Source organism: Carassius carassius, chromosome 47 (genome assembly GCF_963082965.1).
Source record: "Carassius carassius chromosome 47, fCarCar2.1, whole genome shotgun sequence".
Classification (NCBI taxonomy): domain Eukaryota; kingdom Metazoa; phylum Chordata; class Actinopteri; order Cypriniformes; family Cyprinidae; genus Carassius; species Carassius carassius.
The window spans coordinates 16,772,330-16,798,454 of NC_081801.1; the positions used below are offsets into that span (position 1 = coordinate 16,772,330).

The window sequence follows — 26,125 nt, forward strand, 5'->3', positions numbered from 1 at the left end:
TTCATCAGGTGCTCCAACACGCAACACAACCCAGGTCCTTTAGTACCCCACCCAACACCATGTCGCGTGTCCAATACCGTGTCAGCACATACGTCTCACCACAGAATCCATGAAGAGCCAAGCCACACATGCATAAACACACATTCACACACACTCCACATCCATCAGTGCCAGTCACCATCCATTTCCACACAGATCCCTTCCCCTCTCTCTCTCTGTCTCTTCGTCGCTCTCTCTCATAAAAAAATGAAATAAATAAATTGACACCCACTTTCAGATGAAGCAAGCGCCGCCTGAAAAATAGGTCATGCAATGGCACGCATGCAAAGCAGGGCTGCAATGCCATGCACGGGATACAAAAATTTCTGCTTTGACTGCTAGAGTAGTAGCGAGAGAGAGGAATAGGGCCATATGGTGACAGATTGGTTGAGAGTAACAGAAAGTGAGGAATGTGCAGCTGTCACATTAGATGAAGTGTCTCCGTGGTTAGGAGTCTGGACCCGAGGGGACCGCAGGTGGAGCAGGCAGGAGTTCGGAGAGAGTTTTTACCACCAGTGCATGCAGCTGCATCCCAGTTCATCACAGTTTTGAACTTAACAATTGATCGAAAATATTTTTAAACGATGTAAAATAATTAAAAATATAACAATATATATAAAAAATATTCAAAATATACAACATAAGCTGCTAATACAAAAAAGCTCAACACATTTAAGGCAACAATATATTTTATTTTATTAATATTCACCTGGAATATTTGACATGAAACTTGGTTTAGGATGAATGTTTAGGGTGGTAGAATCTTACATAAACTAAACTATTAAAATAAAATAAAAAATTACTGAAAATGAAAAACTTAAAAATTGATTATAAAATGGAAACTTTTTTTGCTATTTAACTTTTTTGCTATTTTACTGTTTGTTCAATAATATTCACTAAACATCAGTATTAAAATAATAATAAAAAACAGTTAACATTTCGTGATTATATTATTGAGGGATGGCTATTCAATAAGCAAAAAAAATGAGCCAATTCAGTGAGCTGCTTTGCTAAAAAAATTTATAAAAAAACAATGAAATAATTCAAATAATAATTTAAAAATAATAATAATTCCAACCCACCTACAAATAAAAAGAGGAGTGTTTCATTAGTCAAAGCATCACTTGTTGGAAAAATGAGCTTCTTTCTGAAAAAAAAAAATCCTATTTTGAAAACAGCTGAGCTACTTTCACGCAAAACCTACTGCACTAAAATATGTTAGTTACGCTAGAAGCATTATAAATTTTAGTTTCAATTAGTGCCAGGATTTTTTGTTGCATTGTTACTCTATGTGTAATCTTAAATCTCTTGGTAACTGATGAAAATAAAACATTTTATTGTGCTGGTTAATCTCACAAGTATGTAGGTCCACATTAACGAGTCTTACAAGGTTCTGCTGAGTTTCTGCAGCACAGAGAGAAAACTCCAGATGCTCGAAGGTTTGAAAAAATGGAGGCTCACAGTGTCTTGCTATGCAAGACTAATTATCTTATGAAATATGATCTCCATCGTTATCTCCCGTCAGTTCATAAGAAATTGCCCAGTTCTGAGGAGCAGCAGAGAGATGAAACATTTTTTATTCAGAATGTTTTCCTCCGGGACGCTGCACCACCTGAGCGTTAGCATGAGTGTGTGTTAATAGCGCACACAGTATCAGAATGCACTGAACACTTGAGCTCTGGGAACTCTCCTCCAAAGTCTTAAGTTTCCAGCCTCGCATTCAGGAAGCTCAGTATTTATCCATAAAAAAATCTGGGCCTGCCACAGAGATGGAGCCCAATTAGAGGTGGTTTACTTGGGCTAAAACTTCTGCAGTGCCCCCCCTGAGCTGGAGCTAATGACGGTGTGCTCCATCTTAGTGGACGGAAATGGGAGAAGATTCTCTATTAGGCACCAGGGAAGTGCTTGTGTGTCTGCCTGCTGTCTTTTTCTTTTCTTTTACGCTTCTATCGCGCTCCCCGTGGGCTTGTTTGAAACACCGATGTCATTTCTCTCACTTGTTCTGCACATGACTTGTCATCACCTAACAGGCTTCTAACTTCTCCGCACAAAAATACAGAGAAGAAATACCTGCTCTACTCTGAATCTCAGCCGTCGCTAACTGTTTTTTTTGTTACTAGATATATTTACATTTACATTTACATTTAATCATTTAGCAGACGCTTTTATCCAAAGCGACTTACAAATGAGAACAATAGAAGCAGTCAGGTCAACAAGAGAACAACAACAGTATACAAGTGCCATGACAAGTCTCAGTTAGTCTAATATAGAATTAATAGCCAGGTTTTTTTGTTTTGTTTTGTTTTTTTTTATAAATGAAAAGACAAGAAAAGGAAAAGTGCTAGTATTAGTTGGTTAAGTGCTGTCGAAAAAGATGAGTCTTTAGATGTTTCTTGAAAATGAGTAAAGATTCAGCTGTACGAATTGAGATTAGGAGGTCATTCCACCAGCTCGGCAAAGTCCAGGAAAAGTCCGTGAGAGTGATTTTGAACTTCTTTGGGATGGCACCACAAGGTGTCGTTCACTTGCAGAGCGCAAACTTCTGGAGGGCACATAAGATTTAACCAGTGAGTTTAGGTATGTTGGTGCTGTGCCAGTGGCCGTCTTGTAGGCTAGCATCAGTACATTGAATTTGATGCGAGCGGCTACTGGTAGCCAGTGTAACCTGATGAGGAGCGGAGTAACGTGAGCTTTCTTTGGCTCATTGAAGACAACCCTTGCTGCTGCATTCTGGATCAATTGCAGAGGCTTGACAGTACATGCAGGAAGGCCCGCCAGGAGAGCATTACAATAGTCCAGTCTGGAGAGAACAAGAGCTTGGACAGGAAGTTGGGTGGCTTGCTCTTACAGGAAGGGTCTAATCTTCCTAATGTTGTATAAGGCAAACCTGCAGGACCGGGCCGTTGTAGCAATGTGGTCTGTGACGCTTAACTAATGATCCATCACAACTCCTAGGTTTCTGGCTGTCCTCGAAGGAGTTGATGAACCCAGCTGTATAGAGAAGTTGTGATGAAGCAATGGGTTAGCTGGAATCACCAGGAGTTCTGTCTTCATAAGGTAAAGCTGAAGGTGATGGTCATTCATCCAGCTAGAAATGTCACTCAGACAGTCTGAAATGCGAGCAGCTACCGTCGGGTCATCTGGTTGGAATAAGAAGTAGAGTTGGGTGTCATCAGCATAGCAGTGGTAAGAAAAGCCATGATTCATAATGACAGATCCTATTGACGTCATGTAGATGGAGAAGAGAAGTGGTCCAAGTACTGAGCCTTGAGGAACCCCAGTAGCAAGGTGGTGTGACTTTGAAACATCACCCCTCCAAGACACACTGAAGGATCTGTCAGAGAGGTAGGACTTAACCCACAGGAGTGCGGTTCCAGAGATGCCCATCTTTCTGAGGGTGGACATGAGAATCTGGTGATTAACGGTGTCAAAAGCAGCAGACAGTTCCAGTAAGATGAGTACTGAGGATTTTGAAGCTGCTCTTGGTAGTCGCAGGGCTTCAGTAACCGAGAGCAGAGCAGTCTCTCGGTTACTATATAAATGGCCCAGGTGGAATCTGCAGACTTTTATGCACAGCTTTTGGTGGTGGTGGTGGGAGAGGGGATCTGTGGAAAGGATCAAACATGGTAAAATGTGTTAAGCTGAAAGTACTACAATGGTAGCAGAAAATATGTATACTCCTATTTAAAAGTTTGGTCCCTGTAAGATTTTTTGATGTTTCTGAAGTATACTATGCTCACCAAAACTGCATTTGTTTAATAAAAAATGCAATAAAAACAGGAATATTTTGATGTATTATATTATTAACATTTTAAATAACTGTTTTAATAATCTATTTTAATATATGTGACCCTGGACCACAAAATCAGTCTAAAGTGTACTGTACATTTTCTAAAACATAATTTGAAAGGTGAATAAATAAGCTTTCCATTGATGTATCATTGATATTTATCAGACAAAAAAAATCTAAATACTGAGAAAATCACCTTTGAAGTTGTCCAAATTAATTCTTAGCAATGCATATTACTAATCAAAAATGTAGTTTTGAAATTTATATGAAGAGTTCAGATGCAAAAGCCTCTAAGTGCCATCTGAAATTTTCATCTAAAATTAGGATTTTTATCAGGCTCCTATATATATGTTCAGTTATTTCACTTTAATAGCCTGGAAAAGGACCTGCACATTGCCATTAAAGTAAAATTACTCAACCTAAGCATAGAAGCTTGATAAAAATCTAAATTTTAGATAAAAATTTCAGATGGCACTTACAGGCTTTTGCATCCGAACTCTTCATATATATTATATTGTAAATATGGGTTTACATTTCATCTGAGCTGAGCATTATATCGTTTTGTGACATTGTTGTGTATTCAAAATGCATTTTCAGACTCACTTTAACTGCTGTTTTTCCCCACTCTCAGTGGCCAAAGTGTGGATGTTTCAATTCCCAAATGGTACAAAATGGAGACGTGTTGTTTAACATTTTTCTTTTTAAGTGGATAGGAATAGCTCTTATCTAGACACTTCACTAGCTAGAGACGGATATGAATAAAGTGTACTGAGTGTAACAAACTCAGTTTGAGGTTTCTGAATGCTGCCCACTGCATCTTATATTGAGTATGGCAGTAGATCGATGTGTTGAATGAGAGAGAGAGAGAGAGAGAGAGAGAGAGAGAGAGAGAGAGTCTCTAGCAAGCTCTTTCAAAGGACCTCAACATAGAACCACTTGTGGTTGGCTGGGCTTCCTGTAGACATTTATCATATTTTGAGTTTGTGCAAATAAACAGCAGACTTGCATCTATAAAGTGACCATATATTTTGGTCATTACATGCAAACAGCAAAGGACCTTGACCCTGCAAAAAAAACTATGTCACCGAATCAGAAATCCCAATTAGGCTGAATGTTTTGGACAGTTTGGACTGGAATACTATATTTGTGGAATACTAATTCACCTTCAGAAATGTTTGTGTTTGTGTTCTCTGTTAAAGCTCATGTTTGCTTGTTAATTGCTCTGGACCTTTCCTCCTCTCCCACAGGAGTAGAGAAAAGGTGTTTACTGTGAAAGTGAGATTTTTTGCAGCTTTGCCTTATTTTTGCTTATTGCCGTGTTTCTCGGCCATGCTCTGTTTGTGCTGGTTGGTTGCTTGGTGAGATGTCCCAGTAGGGCAGGCATTCCTTTATTGGCTCACTGCTGTTTATTCACTAACATGTTATTTATTTTTTTTTTTTTTTACAAATACAAATGTACAAAAACTTGACATTGGGAATTTTCTTAAAAGTGATTAGAAGCATCGTATGTACAAGAGGGACCTTTCAAAATTGTAATTCACTGTGATGAAGAAGCTCTAGAAATGACTATCCTGGCTTAAACTGTGATAAATAATGATAGACAAATGTAAGGACATCATCTTGAGGAATTATTGTGATTTTTATGGTAGATGTTGAAAAAAGCCTATCTATCTATTCATCCATCCATCCATCTATCCATCATCTGTCTGTCTGTCTCTTACAGTTTTTTCTGATTGCTTAAGCACATTTTTTGTAACTATTGGCTTTTTTATGCAAAACTCTACACACAAAAAAAGAAAACCTTTCACCCAATTATCAAAACATTGTAGTTCTCTTGCAAAAGCGAACACAGCTAGATTAACTCTTCACACCTTCGTAAAAATGGTGTTTTCGTATCAAATAGTAAACACAAGCCATCATCTACTAAGCACCCAATGTGCCAACTACACACTGATGGTATAAATACAAAACACATCTGGCTTTTGCTTTCTCTGTGTACAGATGTCAATTTGAGGTCATACTTTTGTCATAGTGTCATGTAAACATACAAGGATCCAAACTTCAAGTATTGGTGTTTATTCACACTCATCAAAACCAAGACAAAGTCAGAACACAAAATAGTAATTTCACAAAAAAAGAAGAAAAAAAAAGACAATCAGCCTACATCATGTCATCTTTCTGGGTCCGACCACAAAATTTCGTCCACATCGCATGCGATATCCTCCAGTCCAAGGCACCGGGGAAAATATCTCCTTGAATGCCGTATCCAGGCCTGACATGATGCTTGGTCAATATCTCCACATGCCTCCTCCATTGCCTGTAAAAGGGCTACCTGTTGATGAGGATGACGGTCGTACACTTTCCAAGCACCAGGCAAAGAAGTTTAAGAATGGAGAGTATGGAGGGAGGTTGAGTGCCATGAAGGATGGGTGGTCTGTAAACCAGTTGCGGACCAAAGCAGCCCTATGGAAACTAACATTGTCCCATATGATGACATATCGGGTATGCTCTGGTCTCTGAACAGTGAGCATTTCATGTAAGGTGTTCAGGAATGCAATAATGTGTGCAGTGTTGTATGGGCCTATGGTTGCATGATGGTGAACAACACCATTTTGGCTTATAGCTGCACACATGGTTATGTTACCACCATGTTGTCCTGGGACATTGATGATGGCACGGTGTCCAGTAATGTTCCTGCCACGTCTCCTGGTTTTTTACTGAGGTTAAAACCGGCCTCATCTACAAAAAGTAGCTCATGTCCCATGGCATTTGCTTTTAGTTCCATCACTCTCTGGACAAGACAAAACAAATGCAACACATCAGGCCCATGCACAGCACTGCAGTGTGCACTTCCAAATTCAGAACCAATGACTCTATAGCTTACCTGCACATAGTCATATCACAGTTGCTTTACACCTTCTGGGTTTCTCTCGAAAGGAACTCTGTAAATTTGCTTCATTCTTATTCTGTTGCGCGCAAGTACATGACTTGCATGACAGAAATGCTTACACTGTGTATATTTTGAAAGATGGTGTCTTTATCAATTATGCACTGCTGTATTTCGCGCAGTCTTATTGCATTATTGGCAATCACCATGTTCACTATATGGGTCTCTTGCTCTGGAATGAACATTCTTCCTCTGCCCCCAACATCTGGACGTCTAGCAATTCTGTAAAGTAACAATTTCAGTATTTTTGCATGTATGATACTGTTGTGTTTCTCATTAGAGTATGGCAGTGCTACAAAGTACTTACCGATTCTCATTTCGAAATGTCCTAATGATGCTTGCCGCAGTGTAGCGGCTCAAATTAGGCTGAACCCGTTGGCCAGCTTCCCTCAGGGTCATCCCATGGTTGATGACATGGTCCACTATTGTAGCTCTGATGTCATCAGTTATTCTATTTCTTACTCTTTTTACCCTTCCTCTTTCCCCTCCTCGTCCTCTTCTTGCTCTTCCTTGTCCTCTTCCTCTAACTTCCTCTAACCCTCTCGCTTCTTTACGTCCACGTCCTCTTCCTCCAACTTCTTCACCTCCTAGTCCTCTCCCTCGGCCTCCTCGGCCTCCTCTGATTCTCCCTCTTCTCACTCTTACTGCTCCTTCCATTGTACTCCACACAGACAGCTTACCTGTGGCTTATTTATAGTGCTTAGGCTGATGGCAAAGTGAACTAATTATCTAAAACAGTTTTCACATGTGAAAGTGTGCCAGACAGTTGGCAAAATAGTGTTAATGATAGCCATACATGTGTATAATTTTGCTAGGAGTGTGTTGGAAATTTGGTAATTGAGTGTAAGCAGTGAGTTGTGTTTAAAGTTCTGCAAAAAGAATGTTGTGCAGTGAATTGTGCCTATAGTTTTGCAAAGTGTGTGTTACAAAATTGCAAACTGAGTGCGAAGCAGTGTTTGTGCTTTTAGTTTTGCAAACTCAGTGAGTGGTTTTGCTATACGTATTAATAGTTTTAGAAATTGTGCTACAAGAATTACGATTAGCGCTTAAGCATTCAGAAAAAACTGTAAATGCTATATAATCTTCTTGTGAAAAGCACAACAATGTGTAAAAAAGAATAAGACCGAATACCAATTAATTTAGCTACTGCATGTATTTTGCAATTAGTGTCCGTAAGAGATGATGCAGATTTGAGTCGCATGCCTGATAGTCACAGGGTCTGTCCTGTCTGTCTTTGTATGTGTGCTCGTTAATCACTGTGTGTGTGTGTGTGTGGGTCACAGTATGAATATGTTGCTATTCTAATGCTTTTATGGGCCGCTTAGTTTTCCTTCCTTTTCGGTCTTTCTCCATTTATCCATCCCGTCTCTCTTTCACACATTTCTCTTCAGTCTAATGTATTTTGGCCTAGAGGGTCGATTATTCACATAGACCCCGATGTCTGGCTTTAACGCTTCTCTTAAGTTGATTTATCTAACACGTCTATCAAGCCATATGATGAAATATATTTGGACTTCAAAGCATTATTCTGGATATTATCTGCTCATTAAATATAGATTTTGAACTGCACTATTTATTTGTAGGGTTTTTACTTGTATAATATTTCAATACGATTCAGATGAATCGTAAAGGCTTAAATAAGTTGCCTTGAGCTTGTCCACAGATGACCGTGACTGCACGGCAAGATTGCACTGTTTAGTGTGAGGCCACACTCACAAAGTAAAGCAGCGGTATAGGGAGAGATTTTCTCTCTACCCACTTCACTGCTCTCATCCAGCTTAAAAAAACTGAAATGAGCAACCAAATGCAGAAAAGAGAACAATTCAAACTAAAAATTCTATAATTTTTTTCTCACCATCATGCCTTTCCAAATTCATTTGACTTTCTTTTTCTCTGGAACTGATCAGGAGAACTTCAGAAGAGCAGTTCAAAATCAGCTTTTTTCCACGTGTAAACTATAAAGGGCCTGACAAGCTCAAAAAAAAAAAAAGAAAAGAAAAAAATGCTATTGAAGTACAATAATCTACAACTTTCTAAATCCATACAATATATTTTTGTGAGAAACTGGTGAAAATTTAAATAATTATTCAATCTAAATCTTTTCAGTAGCTGATAAATCTCATTCACACTTCTAAATCACATTTGTTCTGACTGCCATAGGTTGGTAGTGTTAACCTGTCTTGTCCCACTCAGGGTCCAGTGCTTGTAGCTGCAAGTTTTTTCCCTGCACCCTTCTGTGCACTCAAGGTTCTCAGCATCCACCGTCCCTGGGTCTCTGCAGACTCTGTACCAGATTACTCTGCCTCTCGCTTGGATCAGTGAGCTGGCTTGCCAGCTTTGTCTCTGCTGCAGCAGTCACGGCTTCTGCCAGTTATTGTCTCCCACCCGTCCGGGTGGTTGGAAAGTCTACGTTTGCACAAACTGTCAGCTGAAGTGTCACCACTATAAAGCCTCAGTTATACCTGCATCTGAATCAGCCCTAGTTCCTGACAGGTTTCTACAATAATATTAAGCAGCACAAGTTTTCAAAATTGTTATAATAAATGTTACTTGAGCAGCAAATTAGCATATTAGAATGATTTCTGAAGGATAATGTGGCACTGTAGAATGGAGTAATGGATGCTGAAAATACAGCTTTGCATCACACAAATAAATTGCACTTTAAAACATATTAAAATATTTAAATTAAAATAATACTTCAGTATGTGTTATCAAATAATGCACTCTTAATGAGCATAGTAGACTTTAAAAAAATTGAAAAACTTATAGACTCCAAACTTTGAATAGTACTGTAGAATAACATGATCTTGAGTATGATGTCAGATGTAATTCTAGACTGTCATGCAAGTTCAGTTCAGATCTGCATGCCAGTGCTCATGGGTTGTTCTGGATGTGGGCAGCAGTGAGCAGTTGGATGCCTAGCAGGGGAGCGACAGAGAGGCCTGTTGGAGTCAGAGTGGACCGCCTGTCCCGAACAAGACACATGGACAAAGATCTGAGGCTGGTTTAACATAGGACCTCAGTTTGAGCCAAACCTAGTGCTCATCAAAGCTTCCTGGTCAACTGTCATCTGCTTTCATCCCCTTCCTGTCTGCCCCCTTCCCCAAACACGCTTTCACCATTTCAGTCCAACTTTGATCCCGTGCACTACGGATGAATTACCAGATCTGGCATTATTTGCAATAGCATTGCCCTCCACGTCACAGAAAAACTGTTGCTTTGCTGACCACTTTATCATCACCATGACCTTTCATGTTATGTCTGATGGTGATAATCTTTTAAATTATAAAGGTTTGATGCGGTCCAGGGTGCTCAGAACTGTTATTCAGTATCCTGCTGAGTCTTAGCAACCACAGGGATTTAACAACAAAAATCAATTCTTTCTGCTGACCATTCGATTTGAGTTGTCTGTATGATGAATTCAGTCTTCACTGCTAGTACACAAAGTAGTAGTCTAATGCCTAATACTTTTTAAATGATCAGAGCAGTGTTAAATGAGCCTAATTTAAAGCCATTATTGTACAAATTGAACTGGTTTTTAGAAAAACTACAGCATGAGAGCAAAAATGAACAACACGAGCTTCTGGAAAATGTGAATTAAACAAATAGCCTACTTCCCAGAGTAAGCCATTAAATAACCTTTAAATGGCTTTTTTTTTAACTCATTCATCTCATTAAAGAAGATTTTTATTAGATTTATCAAAGTCCAGTAAAGCCGTGGGCATATTGACAATTTTCAGAACATTTAGTCTAGAGATAAGATAAAGAGATTGTTCTTCTGTTGGTTAAAAAGGTGCTGACAAATGCTGTGTTATCTTTTTTTCTTTCTTCTTGTAGGCACTTTCTTTTCAAGACGCCATCTGGGAGCACTCCTCTGTTCAGCAGCTCTTCACCAGGCTATCCCTTGACCAGTGGTACTGTCTACTCCCCACCACCTCGGCTCTTACCCAGAAACACATTCTCCAGGAGCTCCTTCAAGCTGAAGAAGCCCTCCAAGTACTGCAACTGGAAATGCGCTGCTGTGTCTGCAATCGCAGCTGCTGTGCTGTTGGCCGTCCTTCTCTCTTATGTCATAAGTATGTTTTTCAAATCACCACCATCATTAATGCCATGGATTATTTTTTTCCCAAATAATATGCAGCTGGAATCCACTACAGAGAAAGAATCTCCAGTTGTTCAGGAGGTGTTTTTATTTCATTAGTAGATATTAAAATAAGTTGCAATCTGGAACTCAATTTTGTTTTGCTGAGTGATTAATTCAGTTTTGATCAGTGGCAGAAAAAGTATGTTCTGTACCATACACAGCTGTGCATCCACCTCCTGTTCATTTACTTGTCCCATTTCAGTGAAATCAAAAATGAGATAAATCTTAAATGAACCACGACCATAAATGTTTGTCCATAATCTTTGCACTGTGATGTCCTTGAGAATTCATGCTTCAAGAAAAAATAAAAAATATAACTTTTTATAAGCATGAAAGTAACTTTTTAAGCTATTTATCATGATGCAAACTGTGATGTTTAATTCACATTTTACAATTCAGTCATGCATAATTGGGTCCTGAACTGAATTCATGGATCCATGATGGATCATTTATTCCTGTCTAAACAATAAGTCAGCAACCACAGCATGATAAATCAATTAATTTAATTGGACACTCCTTAAATGTCATGAGCATGAGTTAGTGTAGTTAGCAGAGGGTTTGCCGGGCCGTGCTCAGTGTCCTCTAGCACACCATGGCCTTTTAAAGCTCAAAGAATGACCCTTAGATGACTCACTCAGAAGAATGACATTTATCACAAAGAACGAAGCGCTTCAAAGCGTCTTTGATAAACCACTGATGTGTGTTATTGTTGTGGTACAATTGCAGCAAAGTAAATACCCACGCAGAGGGGAGGAAGGAGCCTCAGCATGTGGACGTTTACTTCAGATGGCAACATGTGATTCATCTGCCGTTTGATATGAGCTGTGATTCGGATGTATTTGTGAAGGAGGGTTTTGTCTTATCAAGGCACCTCTCTGCAGGGAGTACTGCTTAGTTTCAAATCTTAAGATCCTCTGGTTTTATAACAACAACATTTAGGTTCAAGATTTAGGTTCAGTTCTTAGTAACTGATCAGCAGTTGTTCTGATCTATACTCAAGTGAATAAAATAAAAAAAGAAAAAAGATGAAACAAAAACACGTTTTTTGTGTATTTTCGTGGCTGAGAGTTGCACTTGAATAGTCAGAAAAGGTGGCACTGAAGGCGTAAGAGACTGCATGTAGAGTCCAATAAGAGTTGGATCGCTTCCAGAAACACAGTTGACGGTAAATGTCACCAAGCACTTTGAGTCCTTGCCAGTCTGCGAGAGAGTTGCACCTTTAGAAAGCAGTGAAGAAAACAACAGCCTGTTTTTTTCTGCTTGAATAATCCGCCCATTTGCAATTTCAATATCTCATTTTTTTTCATTGTTTATTTTGCTGGTGTACTTGGCTTCTGTCTTATTTTTGGATTTTTGTGCTGATTGCAGAACCAGGTTTTGCCTCAGTACTGTCCAACATTATTAAATGACGTTTTTATTAACAAGATTCGGGAGAAGCGCGTCAGATACTTAGCCTAATCAACACAGGTGGACCATAATCCCATTGTATAAATATCGCTGATTTACCTCTATCCTTTGATGGTTTATCAGCATCCCTCCTCCACCCCATCTTCTCACGTTGAGTTCACTTTATAGATAGACGGGGAAGGGGGGGTACTCTAGGTTCGGGCCATTCCCGAGCTCGAAGCCCTTCCCCGGACAGCACGCCAAATACGCATACCTCAGCTAATTATATGTAAGCGTGAACTAGTGAAATACACACACACACATACAGTACTCTCAATGTACACTCAAGGTACTTTTGATGTGAGTGAGATTTTAAATGAGAGTGCATTTATCTTATTTATCTATAGGTAACTAAGATGGCGGCGCGTCCACACGCAGTGGCTTTTCTCTGTCCCGACAGAACGGTGTTTTTGTGTTTTATGTCTTGTGAGTCGCAGTGTTTTTGTACGTCGTCATCGCCTACCTGTCTGTCAGCGCGCATACAGTCGCGAGTTTCTGCTCGATGTCAGCAGAACTGCATTTTTACAGTTAAACTCCATGCACGCGGAACAGCTACGGGATCTCGGTCTGCTACGGAGGCCTTCGCCATCACCGACCCCTACTACTGCATCTCGCCCACAGCGGAGGCGCCACAAGCGATGTGAGAGGAAGCAGAAGAGGGGGAAGCGCGGAGGTATCCGGGCTAGGCTAATGACTAACCCACACAAGCCATCTATCCCCACCATCGTACTGGCTAACGTACGCTCGTTGGACAATAAACTGGACTACATTCGATTACTATGCTCAACTCAGAGGACTGTAAGAGACTGTTGTGTTTTTGTGTTCACGGAAACATGGCTCAGCAACAGCTTTCCAGACAGCGCTATTCAGCTCAACCAGCTGACGTGCTATCGAGCGGACAGAGCTCTTGTCGCGGGAGGAAAAACCCGCGGCGGCGGGCATTGTGTTTACATCAATGATGCGTGGTGCCGCAATACTGTTTTGATCAGCATACACTACTCACCCCTGGTGGAGTTTATGATTATTAAGTGCCGGCCGTTCTATCTGCCAAGGGAATATACTGCTATACTGCTCATTTCGGTGTACATTCCCCCGTTCAACATTATCAGCAACAGGAACGACGCACTAAATGAACTGTACCAGCACATCAGTGAGCAGCAGACAGCACACCCCGATGCTTTTCTCATCATAGCTGGGGATTTCAACCATGCTGACTTAAAGAGTGTGTTTCCAAAAATACACCAACACATTAACTTTCCAAAACGAGGTAATAACATTTTGGACTTTGTTTACACCACACAGAGAGGAGCTTATAAAGCCCTCCCCCTCCCACACCTCGGAGCCTCAGACCACATCACTGTCATGCTAATGCCTGCATACAGACCACTCATTAAAGTCGCCAGACCAGTTCACAAACAGATTAAAGTGTGGCCATAAGGATCATCAGAGGTTCTTCAAGACTGCTTCAACACTACTGACTGGGACATGTTTAAGCAGGCTGCCACATTCAATAACACCACTGACCTCCTCCAGGAGTACTCGGAGACTGTCACTGCCTACATCAACAAGTGTATGATGATGTAACGGTCACAAAAACCATCACTGTCCGGGCCAACCAGAAGCCGTGGATGACAGGGGAGGTCTACAGACTTCTGAAGACACGGAACGCTGCCTTCAGAGCTGGAGATGAGGTGGGCCTGAGAACAGCCAGGGCCAACCTGTCCTGCGGCATCAGAGAGGCTAAGAGACAACACTCCAGGAGGATAGCTCATCAATTCAGCGACAGCAGAGACACTAGGAACCTGTGGCAGGGGATACAGACCATTACGGACTACAAGCCCCACCCACGGACAACAACATCTCTCTGCTAAATGAGCTGAACACCTTCTTCGCTCGCTTTGAGCAACAAAACAGCACCACTGCACAGAAGACTCCACCTCCTCCCGGCGACCAGGTGATAACGCTGACCCCAGACAGCGTGAGGAGATCCTTCAGCAGGAGCAAAGCTCCGGGTCCTGACAACATCCCTGGGCGTGTACTGAGAGACTGTGCAGCAGAACTCACTGATGTCTTCACAGACATTTTCAACATCTCACTGAGTCAGGCTGTTGTTCCCACATGTTTTTATACCACCATCATCCCAGTTCAGAAGAAGCTATCTCCATCCTGCTTCAATGACTACCGTCCCGTTGCACTTACCCCCATCCTCATGAAGTGCTTTGAACGGCTAGTCATGCACCACATCAAGTCTGCCCCCCCCCTCCCTGGACCTCTTCCAGTTTGCATATCAGTCCAACCGCTCGACCGATGATGCCATCTCCACTACCCTCCACTCAGCACTCACACATCTGGACAAAAAGGACTCATATGTCAGAATGCTGTTCATTGACTTCAGTTCAGCATTCAACACAATCATCCCTTAACAGCTCATTTACAAACTGATCCAACTGGGGCTCAACACTTCGCTGTGCAACTGGCTGTTGGACTTTCTGACTGGAAGACCTCAGGCAGTACGGGTCGGCAGCAACACATCCAGCACCATCACACTGAACACTGGGGCCCCTCAAGGATGTGTGCTGAGCCCCCTCATCTTCACTCTGCTGACCCATGACTGCACACCTTCACACAACTCCAACCTTTTTATTAAGTTTGCAGATGACATAACTGTGGTGGGTCTCATTAGCACCAAAGATGAGACAAACTACAGGAGTGAGGTGAGCCACCCGGCCGGGTGGTGCAGTGACAACAATCTCTCTCTGAACGTGGAGAAGATGAAGGAGATTGTTGTAGACTTCAGGAGAGCACACACTCAGCACGTTCCTCTGACCATCAACGGTGCGACTGTGGAGAGAGTGAGCAGCACCAAGTTCCTGGGTGTGCACATCACAGAGGACCTCTCCTGGACTGAAAACACAGCAGCACTGGCCAAGAAATCAAATCAGCGTCTCTACTTCCTCCACAAACTGAGGAGAGCCAGAGCCCAGCCCCCCATCATGTACACCTTCTACAGAGGCACCATCGAGAGCATCCTGTCGAGCTGCATCACTGTGTGGTATGGCGCCTGCAACGCGTCCTGCCGAAAGACTCTGCAACGCATAGTGAGAGCAGCTGAGAAGATCATTGGTGTCTCTCTCCTCTCCCTCCAGGACATTTATGGAACCCGTCTCACCCGCAAAGCCCTCTGCATCGCAGGTGATCCCACCCACCCATCACACAGCTTCTTCAGTCTGCTGCCATCAGGGAGGAGACTGCGGAGTCTCCAGGCCAGGACCAGCAGACTGAAGGACAGCTTCATCCACCAGGCTGTCAGGAAGCTGAACTCACTCCCGAACTTGCCCCCCCTCCCCTCTTCTGCCCCAGGCACCACTGAAATATGAACCCCCGCTCCCCCAGACCCCGCCTCCCCCACTAATATATGATGACATGCACCAGTCACTTTGTGCATCATTGGTCTGCTCACTACCTCATTCTCCATGGAACTGACATCATTCCACTACCTCATCAGTCAGTTAAATAAAATAACTGCTCTTGAGCCCTTTGCCACTTTAATCAGACTTAATAAGCTTTTGTTTTTGCACTAAATAATATTTTATCTGCACTGTTGTTCACTTCATTGATTTGCACTATATCTGCCTTTTGCCTTGCGCTGCTTTATTTTACTTTATTTTTAATCTTATTATGTCTTTTTTTAACATTCCCTTATTGTATCTACATTTTATATTTTGATCTAGATTTTTAGGCTTTAATGTTAATGTTATCTGTGTGCACCGGGGGTCTGAGAGTAATGCAATTTCGATTCTCTGTATGTATGTACTTTACATGTGGAAGAATTGACAATAAGTGGCCTGTAAAGTGTTCTGTCGACTATTCCAAGACGGTAAAATTGGACTCTTAATTCATATGTGTGGCTGGTCCACTGAGCTGTAACTACCCACTGAGCAACACTGTCAACTGCTTAAATCACATGCAGTATGTTCTTGAAAATTTTCCACAACTTTCCACACAACACTTTATTTTTGAACACACACTCGGACTGAAAGCTGCAGTTCTTCTGGTTCATACGGTAAACCACAATGGAACTTGATGGAGTATATTTATAATGATATATTAATTTATTTGAAACAAGTCTTTTGTAACATTATAATTTTCCTTAATGTCACTTTTGATCAATTTTAATTCATCCTTGCTGAAATTTTATTTATTTAAAAAAAAAAGACCCTAAACTTTTGAACGGTAGTGTAGCTTAAAATGTTTTGAAAATAAACTTTTCCTTTTTATTAGATGGTTAAAATATTTCTCAAAATGTCATACAAGATTTTCCAAACCATGTGAAACTACATTTAAAAAATACGTTTTTCTTTTATTTATAATGAACCCTCATATATTGACCAACTAGCAATCAGCAGAGTTGTTCTTTTCACATGTCAAGTCAAGTCACCTTTATTTATATAGCGCTATAAACAAAATACATTGCGTCAAAGCAACTGAACAACATTCATTAGGAAAACAGTGTGTCAATAATGCAAAATGATAGTTAAAGGCAGTTCATCATTGAATTCAGTGATGTCATCTCTGTTCAGTTAAATAGTGTCTGTGCATTTATTTGCAATCAAGTCAACGATATCGCTGTAGATGAAGTGACCCCAACTAAGCAAGCCAGAGGCGACAGCGGCAAGGAACCGGAACTCCATCGGTGACAGAATGGAGAAAAAAACCTTGGGAGAAACCAGGCTCAGTTGGGGGGCCAGTTCTCCTCTGACCAGACGAAACCAGTAGTTCAATTCCAGGCTGCAGCAAAGTCAGATTGTGCAGAAGAATCATCTGTTTCCTGTGGTCTTGTTCTGGTGGTCCTCTGAGACAAGGTCTTTACAGGGGATCTGTATCTGGGGCTCTAGTTGTCCTGGTCTCCGCTGTCTTTCAGGGTAGTAGAGGTCCTTTCTAGGTGCTGATCCACCATCTGGTCTGGATACATACTGGATCCGGGTGACTGCAGTGACCCTCTGATCTGGATACAGACTGGATCTGGTGGCTACGGTGACCTCGGAATAAGAAAGAAACAGACAAATATTAGCGTAGATGCTAATGATGTAGCAAGTACATAGGGTGTTATGGGAAGTGTTCCCAGTTCCAGTTTACCTAATTAATGCAGTCTAAAAATCCTTTAACGGATTTGGATATTAAAAGCATATTAGTATGTTATGTGTAAGCCAACTGCAAGAGTGTGTCTGCCTCCCGAACAATGTTAGGTAGGTTATTCCAGAGTTTAGGCGCCAAATAGGAAAAGGATCTGCCGCCCGCAGTTGATTTTGATATTTTAGGTATTATCAAATTGCCTGAGTTTTGAGAATGTAACGGATGTAGAGGATTATAATGTAAAAGGAGCTCATTCAAATACTGAGGTGCTAAGCCATTCAGGGCTTTATAAGTAATAAGCAATATTTTAAAATCTATACGATGTTTGATAGGGAGCCAGTGCAGTGTTCACAGGACCGTGCTAATATGGTCATACTTCCTGGTTCTAGTAAGAACTCTTGCTGCTGCATTTTGGACTAGCTGTAGTTTGTTTACTAAGCGTGCAGAACAACCACCCAATAAAGCATTACAATAATCTAACCTTGAGGTCATAAATGCATGGGTTAACATTTCTGCATTTGACATTGAGAGCATAGGCTGTAATTTAGATATATTTTTGAGATGGAAAAATGCAGTTTTACAAATGCTAGAAACGTGGCTTTCTAAGGAAAGATTGCGATCAAATAGCACACCTAGGTTCCTAACTGATGACGAAGAATTGACAGAGCAACCATCAAGTCTTAGACAGTGTTCTAGGTTATTACAAGCTGAGTTTTTAGGTCCTATAATTAACACCTCTGTTTTTTCAGAATTTAGCAGTAAGAAATTACTCGGCATCCAGTTTTTTATAGCGACTCTGCATTTCATTAGTTTTTCAAATTGGTGTGTTTCACCTGGCCGCGAAGAAATATAGAGCTGAGTATCATCAGCATAACAGTGAAAACTAACACCATGTTTCCTGATGATATCTCCCAAGGGTAACATGCACTTGTGATCGATATGATACATCTTCATTCACTGCTACGAACTGATGGCGGTCATATAAGTATGATTTTAACCATAACCATTTTAACTGTATTTAAAGTGCTAGAAAAGAGAGAGTCCATAGTTTCTGTTACATCATCAAGTTGTTCTGAGGTTTTGGATATGCTAAGGAATTTGGATACATCAGGAAGATAACTTAAAAAACAGTCTTTTGTGGTAGAAGTGATGGTTCTTCCATACTTGTAACAAGAAGTAGAATTTACAAATGTGGCTATATGAAGTTTGCACAAAACTAAATAATGATCTGAGATATCATCACTTGGCTGCATAATTTCAACACTATCAACATCAATTCCATGTGACAGTATTAAATCTAGAGTATGATTTCGACAATGAGTAGGTCCTGAAACGTGTTGTCTAACCCCAATAGAGTTCAGAATGTCTATAAATGCTGATCCCAATGCATATTTTTCATTATCAACATGGATATTAAAATCACCAACTATTAAAACTTTATCTGCAGCCAGAACTAACTCAGGTGTAAAAACATGTGTCTGTGGCAGTAATAAACTAGCTTCAAAACACATTTCCATTAATAATAGAAGTATCATGCCCTTTTGAGCATAGCATCCAGTCCCAGAATTCCAAGTGTGCTCCCATTAAAATCCAGCATTCCAGTGCTTTGTCCACTGCTCACCCGTGGCATCATTACATCGTCAAGCTCTTGCATGGCTGTTCCAGTGAATGTTTGTCTTGTCATTCTTGTGTCAGAGCCAGCATCCCTTGCCTGAGATCTGGATGCAGGTTGCTAGGAGACAGGTGCTTCAGTCCTGATGTGGGAGGGAGTGGGGAGGTGGGGGTTCAACATCGGGCATGGTGTCTGCGTCTGGCTGCCATAAGGCCACTGTGACTAATCTGGACTAACTGGTGAAAGATGATGAAAGAAGGAGATGAAAGAAGGAGAGATGTCTAAAGGCTAAGTCAAGGATTCTGCCCCCACTGCCTCCACGTGAACTTAGACGCAGTGGATAGCTGAGTGAGTTGCGTTCTGTGCTCATGAATATCAGTCGTAATGAAGAGTTAAGTGAGAGCCGCAGTCTAGATGACCTGAATCCCTCAGGGATTCAACTGCTTGATTAGAAACAATTAAGGACAATATGGAATGATATTCACAATGCATTTCTGTTCCATAACATGATGTGTTTTTGAGTGATAGTAAATGTTCATTGGCAAATGATGCAGGTGAGGCTAGTATTGGCTAATGCCGATTCACAATTCTTTAACGAATGATTTTGAATTGATCCACAAAAATGTATCTGAATGTAAATTAATTATTAATATTTTTTGTGCGTAAATCAGCCTTCAGATGAGGCTGAATACACTTTATTTTACAACGGACCAACCAAAATTCTGCATGGGGCAGACAGGAGAACATATAGCCTGTAGTCATGGAATCCACTGTCAGTCCCACTGCAGCTTGGAGTGGTAAGCCAAGCCCAAGCCTGGTTCTATGGGGGTGCTAAATAACCTCTAACGAAAGCAAAAGCCCCCTCAAATGAAGATCTGGCAAACTATCCAGTGCATATTTTTGTTTGTGCTCTGGACAGTGTCAAAAGCTACTTTTTATAATGTGTTTTTGCAGTTTTGAGCAGTGTAGCCAATCACAGACTTATCTATTGATTTCTTGAATGCATTGGCCAATCAGGAACATGGATCAGAATTCATGCATTTATTAAAAATTCCAGAGCTTTTGTTCAGTGCAGTTCAGCAGCCTTTTGAATCATCTCATAACAAACAAAGCGGAGATGTGATTTACAAATCTGTGTTAGTGAGCACTTCTCTTTTGTCGAGATAATCCATCCATTTCCCAGGTGTGGCATATCAAGATGCTGATTAAACAACATGATTATTGCACAAATGTGCCTTAGGCTGGCCACAATAAAAGGCCACTCTAAAATGTGCAGTTTTACTATATTGGTCCAGGGGGGTCCGAAAGTCACTCAGTATCTGGTGTGACCACCATTTGCCTCACGCAGTGTAACACATCTCCTTCACATAGAGTTGATCAGGTTGTTGATTGTGGCCTGTGGAATGTTGGTCCACTCCTCTTTAACCCTCTGGAGTCAATTCAGGCGTATACGCGTTATGAGGCATTTTGTCATGATAACCCAAGAAGAACTTAAATTACACTTTCAGTTTTGATCGTACAAATAAGAGCAATACATCAATCAAATCTGTAAAGGGTCTACTTTTTTTGTTTACAGACATAATAACAACAAAACTTTGTGCATTTATAAAATAAAGATAACAAACAAGGTGTGGTGTCTGTGATCTTCATTTAGAAATGCGTCATTAAAATGAACTGTAACTCAGTGAATACTCAACGAAGAGACATGAGATTGTAACGGATATGCAGTTCATCGATTCATTGGTTCTGAACTAATGAATCACGGTTTGTTGAATCTAAAACAATGCAAACCCAAAGCTTGTAGATTTTGAATTCAGGCATATAAACCCAACTCTCTCTAAACTAAATGCTTGGCCTGGTGCCAGCCTGGCTGGATTTAAATTATTTACGACACTCTGGACGAGAAACGTGAGCAGTTCCACAGTCACGTGAGCAGCCTCAAAGGAGAAACGAAACACCCACATTCCTAAACACACACACAAACTTTTCTTTACGCTCTTTATGTAAGTCCTTAATAAGATTTTTTTTTTTCTGATAGGTTTGTGTGTTGCATAGAATGGTTAATCCTGTTATGCGAGGATTATAAATTGCTGACTTGTAAATTGGAAATGCTTCTCCTAATTTAATGTTCTCAAATAAGAGTCATGATTCTGTAACCCTGCTCCTGACCAGCTCATAAAACTTTATGATCCCACTGGGAAAACAGGACAGTTAAGCTAACTCTTAGGAAAGAGAATAGTACCCTTTTATTTTCTCAATGTATTCTAAATGTATTGAGTATTGCCTTTTTGTGCAGTAGATGTTTTCCATAATCAAAAATTGGAGTATCTACAATTTTATCGTGTGTTAATCAAACTTTAAATGTGTGTAATTCTGCATATCAATGTAACGTCTTGTTTCTATCAGTTATATATGTCATTTTTGGTGTCTGTGGAATCGTCATGTTGTGACCAAACTATCCACCTATAGGAAAGGTGTGTAAAATGTATTAATCTGGAATTACGAACTTGCTAGAATATCACTGCTGAAATCTGATAAGCCATAATTTATTAGAGTGGGTGGTTCCCCAGAGACAAAGGAACGTTTTTCCCGCTTCAGATCGTGGACGTTCATTGGTTGTTCACGCAAACAGAGGCGTGAACCAGTCAAGCCATAAGAACTGACCCAGGAAGTCTTCTTCTTCTTCTTCTTCCTCTTGCTCTTCTTCGCGCTCTTGGTCCGCTCTTCTATCGTTTCTGATCTCAGCACGGCGGCTGAGAGAACAGCCTGTTCTCATGCCTTTTTCTTTCAAGAGTTACTGTCTGTGAGTTTGCATAACTGAGCGCGTAATTCTGTGATCACGCCTATTCTCTCATTCATCCTCTCTAACTCATTCTCTCTCTCTCTCTCTCCCTCATTTGGATTCCGTTATGTCTTGTACAAAGTTACTGTCTGTATTGTCGTACGTGTATTTACTCTGTGTGATTTGTAGTTTGATGTATTATTAGTTCAATTATTAAAAACCAATATATATTCATGATTGCCTCTGTCTAGGCCTCACATTAAGAGTAAATGAAATGTCTGATCTTTAGCTACAAGCTCTTTACTTTTTAGTCACCGAAATTTCATAATGATAGGATAATGTTTTCATGGCCAGAGAATATTTTTCCTTGAATTATAAGAAGTGATAACTTTATTGAAAGTTGATAAGTTAATCTTACTGCCGTTTGCTGGACAAACCACTGTTTGATTTGCGGTAATTTACAGTAAGATATATCACTATAATTGATATGAAGAATGTAATATTGACATATTAATGAGTAAATTACAGTGCCCTGTAATGAGTTATTGATATATACAATTGACCTACAACCCGAATTCCGGAAAAGTTGGGACGTTTTTTAAATTTTAATAAAATGAAAACTAAAAGACTTTCAAATCACATGAGCCAATATTCTATTCACAATAGAACATAGATAACATAGCAAATGTTTAAACTGAGAAAGTTTACAATTTTATGCACAAAATGAGCTCATTTCAATTTTGATTTCTGCTACAGGTCTCAAAATAGTTGGGACGGGGCATGTTTACCATGGTGTAGCATCTCCTTTTCTTTTCAAAACAGTTTGAAGACGTCTGGGCATTGAGGCTATGAGTTGCTGGAGTTTTGCTGTTGGAATTTGGTCCCATTCTTGCCTTATATAGATTTCCAGCTGCTGAAGAGTTCGTGGTCGTCTTTGACGTATTTTTCGTTTAATGATGCGCCAAATGTTCTCTATAGGTGAAAGATCTGGACTGCAGGCAGGCCAGGTTAGCACCCGGACTCTTCTACGACGAAGCCATGCTGTTGTTATAGCTGCAGTATGTGGTTTTGCATTGAACCTGCTGAAATAAACAAGGCCTTCCCTGAAATAGACATTGTTTGGAGGGAAGCATATGTTGCTCTAAAACCTTTATATACCTTTCAGCATTCACAGAGCCTTCCAAAACATGCAAGCTGCCCATACCGTATGCACTTATGCACCCCCATACCATCAGAGATGCTGGCTTTTGAACTGAACGCTGATAACATGCTGGAAGGTCTCCCTCCTCTTTAGCCCAGAGGACACGGCGTCCGTGATTTCCAACAAGAATGTCAAATTTGGACTCGTCTGACCATAAAACACTATTCCACTTTGAAATAGTCCATTTTAAATTAGCCTTGGCCCACAGGACACGACGGCGCTTCTGGACCATGTTCACATATGGCTTCCTTTTTGCATGATAGAGCTTTAGTTGGCATCTGCTGATGGCACGGCGGATTGTGTTTACCGACAGTGGTTTCTGAAAGTATTCCTGGGCCCATTTAGTAATGTCATTGACACAATCATGCCGATGAGTGATGCAGTGTCGTCTGAGAGCCCGAAGACCACGGGCATCCAATAAAGGTCTCCGGCCTTGTCCCTTACGCACAGAGATTTCTCCAGTTTCTCTGAATGTTTTGATGATTTTATGCACTGTAGATGATGAGATTTGCAAAGCCTTTGCAATTTGACGTTGAGGAACATTGTTTTTAAAGTTTTCCACAATTTTTTTATGCAGTCTTTCACAGATTGGAGAGCCTCTGCCCATCTTTACTTCTGAGAGACTCTGCTTCTCTAAGACAAAGCTTTTATAGCTAATCATGTTACAGACCTGATATCAATTAACTTAATTAATCACTAGATGTTCTCCCAGCTGAATCTTTTCAAAACTGCTTGCTTTTTTAGCCATTTGTTGCCCCCGTGCCAACTTTTTTGAGACCTGTAGCAGGCATTAAATTTTAAATGAGCTAATTAAGTGGATAAAAGTGTAAAATTTCTCAGTTTAAACATTTGCTACGTTATCTATGTTCTATTGTGAATAAAATATTGGCTCATGTGATTTGAAATTCCTTTAGTTTTCATTTTATTAAAATTTTAAAAAATGTCCCAACTTTTCCGGAATTCGGGTTGTATTTTTCATCTTCAATAATTTTAATGTAACTGTCATATGAGATATATATATATTAATCATATTCCTGATTAATTATTAAAATTCCCTATATATCATTTGAGTTAATTATAATGTACAACCCAGTGCGGCTACAAGATATATATCTATAGAAAGCCTGACATGTCTACTTTTAAACTAAAGTGCTTCCGAAAACAAATATTCTGTGATAAAGTAATCCATATGAAAACAACGCAATGTCCAGTCTCCCTTCATTATCTCTAATGTGACCACGTCCACGCACTGAACGCTATTCAGATTCTAATGTTTCACTGAAGCACGCAGCTTCAATACGCTCATACAACAGAAAACAAAGCAGCGAGACTGTTCTTCAAGTTTTTTATTTTACTGTTTGCTTCGCTATGAGAAGAATAAGACATAATTCATCCCAAGAAGATGTGATGAGGATTACCTACAGGATTTGAGATTTCCTCAGAAAAAACGAATGAAGCGCTTTATTCAGCTGAGATCATAAACATGAGTAAGTCTTTTTTATTTATTTATATACTTGTATTAGGTTTCACATAATGTTTAATCATTTTACTAGTTAGACTTTTTCCAAATATAATTCCTGACTAAATGTATAATCAAGTGAAACGTTATGCAGTTTTAATAATATACAATATACCATACAAAAGCTGGATGTAAATAATATAAATGTAACAAATAAATGTAACTGTAACAAATGTAACAAACATTGCTGTTCTTTCAATTTATCAAAAAAAAAACTGAAAAAATATTCTCAGCTCTTTTCCACATTAATATTTTTTTTTTTGTAGAAAATCAGTGTGTGGCTGGAGCAATGATGCAAAAAATTCAGCTTTAAAATTTAGCTTTGATTGTTCCTCATAAAATGTTTAACTGGACTCGCAAGTGAATATTTAATTATTTTGTGGGATAATTAAATATATTCTAAACCACAAACATAAAAAGCTATACATTTATTTTGTCCTCACATTCTTTCTTGTAACTCTTCCCTCTCAGTGACACACAGCTGACTGAAAGGCTCATTATTCGGCTCATTATGCAGCTCATTATGCGGGTCTTTGTCTTCTCAGGTGTAAATCACAACATAATGCTGATAGTACACGCCCTCTCGCTTAGACCCTTTCTACACAAAAAGTGTCTTAGAAAATGTAAATCAATATATTGTTTTCTGTGATTGAGTAAACAAGATGATTTTCACATAATTTAGTGTGAGTCCCGGGAACCAATGTTCTGTATTTTATGGCCTTATTCAAGTGATTTACAATTTTTTGGTTTTTCGGACACATACTGTACACACTGCAAAGTTTCGAGAATGACATCTTCATATTTATGCTGGATTTACTCTCAAAATAGCAATTAGATAGCAAAAAGAATGATTCACCATTCCAGCTCCTGCCAATGAGACAGCGACTTGTTTATGAAAACAGGTCAAGTCTCCGTCAGGTCTTCTTCGATATCATGCTGTATGTCAGTCAGAATGAGTCATTATGTGTCCACTTACCAGCGCTATCTGTCAGCAGGGGCTTTTACTGTCACCTGCCCATTTTATATCTGTCCTCACGCACACCCTGGCAGCCTAGTGGCACACTCTTCTGCCCATACGGTCATGCAAACAAACCCAGCAATCAGTCACACACCTACACACCCCGAGATGTTGGAGATGCTGTCTCGTGGAGATAATATGTTCGCCAGCCAATCTCTAAGCCCTGCACTGTCTGCCTGACTCAAATTGACACTCACCAGTGTACATGCCTGAAGATGATTTAAAATGACACTTTTCATTTTTTACTTTCACTTTTATATTTACTTTTTCCTTTATTCCATGTTTTTTCTGACATCTGCTTAATATTAAAGCCACTGAGTGACAGGAGAGCGAAATAGTTTGATTAAAGCTTTGTGAGCATACAGTATATGCTCGGATCGTGGGACAGAGATTGTGGGATCCTCGTTGTCACACTATACCTGCAATAAAAAATGCTGTCAGTCAAAGCATCAGGCTTTCTGCTGGTGCATAGGACTGAGAGAAGGAGAAGAGGA

General features: G+C 40.1%; 1 protein-coding gene across 1 annotated transcript in view; it reads left to right on the forward strand.

Moving 5' to 3' along the window:
- LOC132130318 (teneurin-2-like) overlaps positions 1-26,125 on the forward strand; it is a 199,820-nt gene that overhangs the window by 105,141 nt on the left and 68,554 nt on the right. Inside the window, exon 4 of the mRNA XM_059542002.1 lies at positions 10,614-10,852. Within this exon, the coding sequence (XP_059397985.1) occupies positions 10,614-10,852 (239 nt within the window). The remainder of the gene's footprint in view (positions 1-10,613; positions 10,853-26,125) is intronic.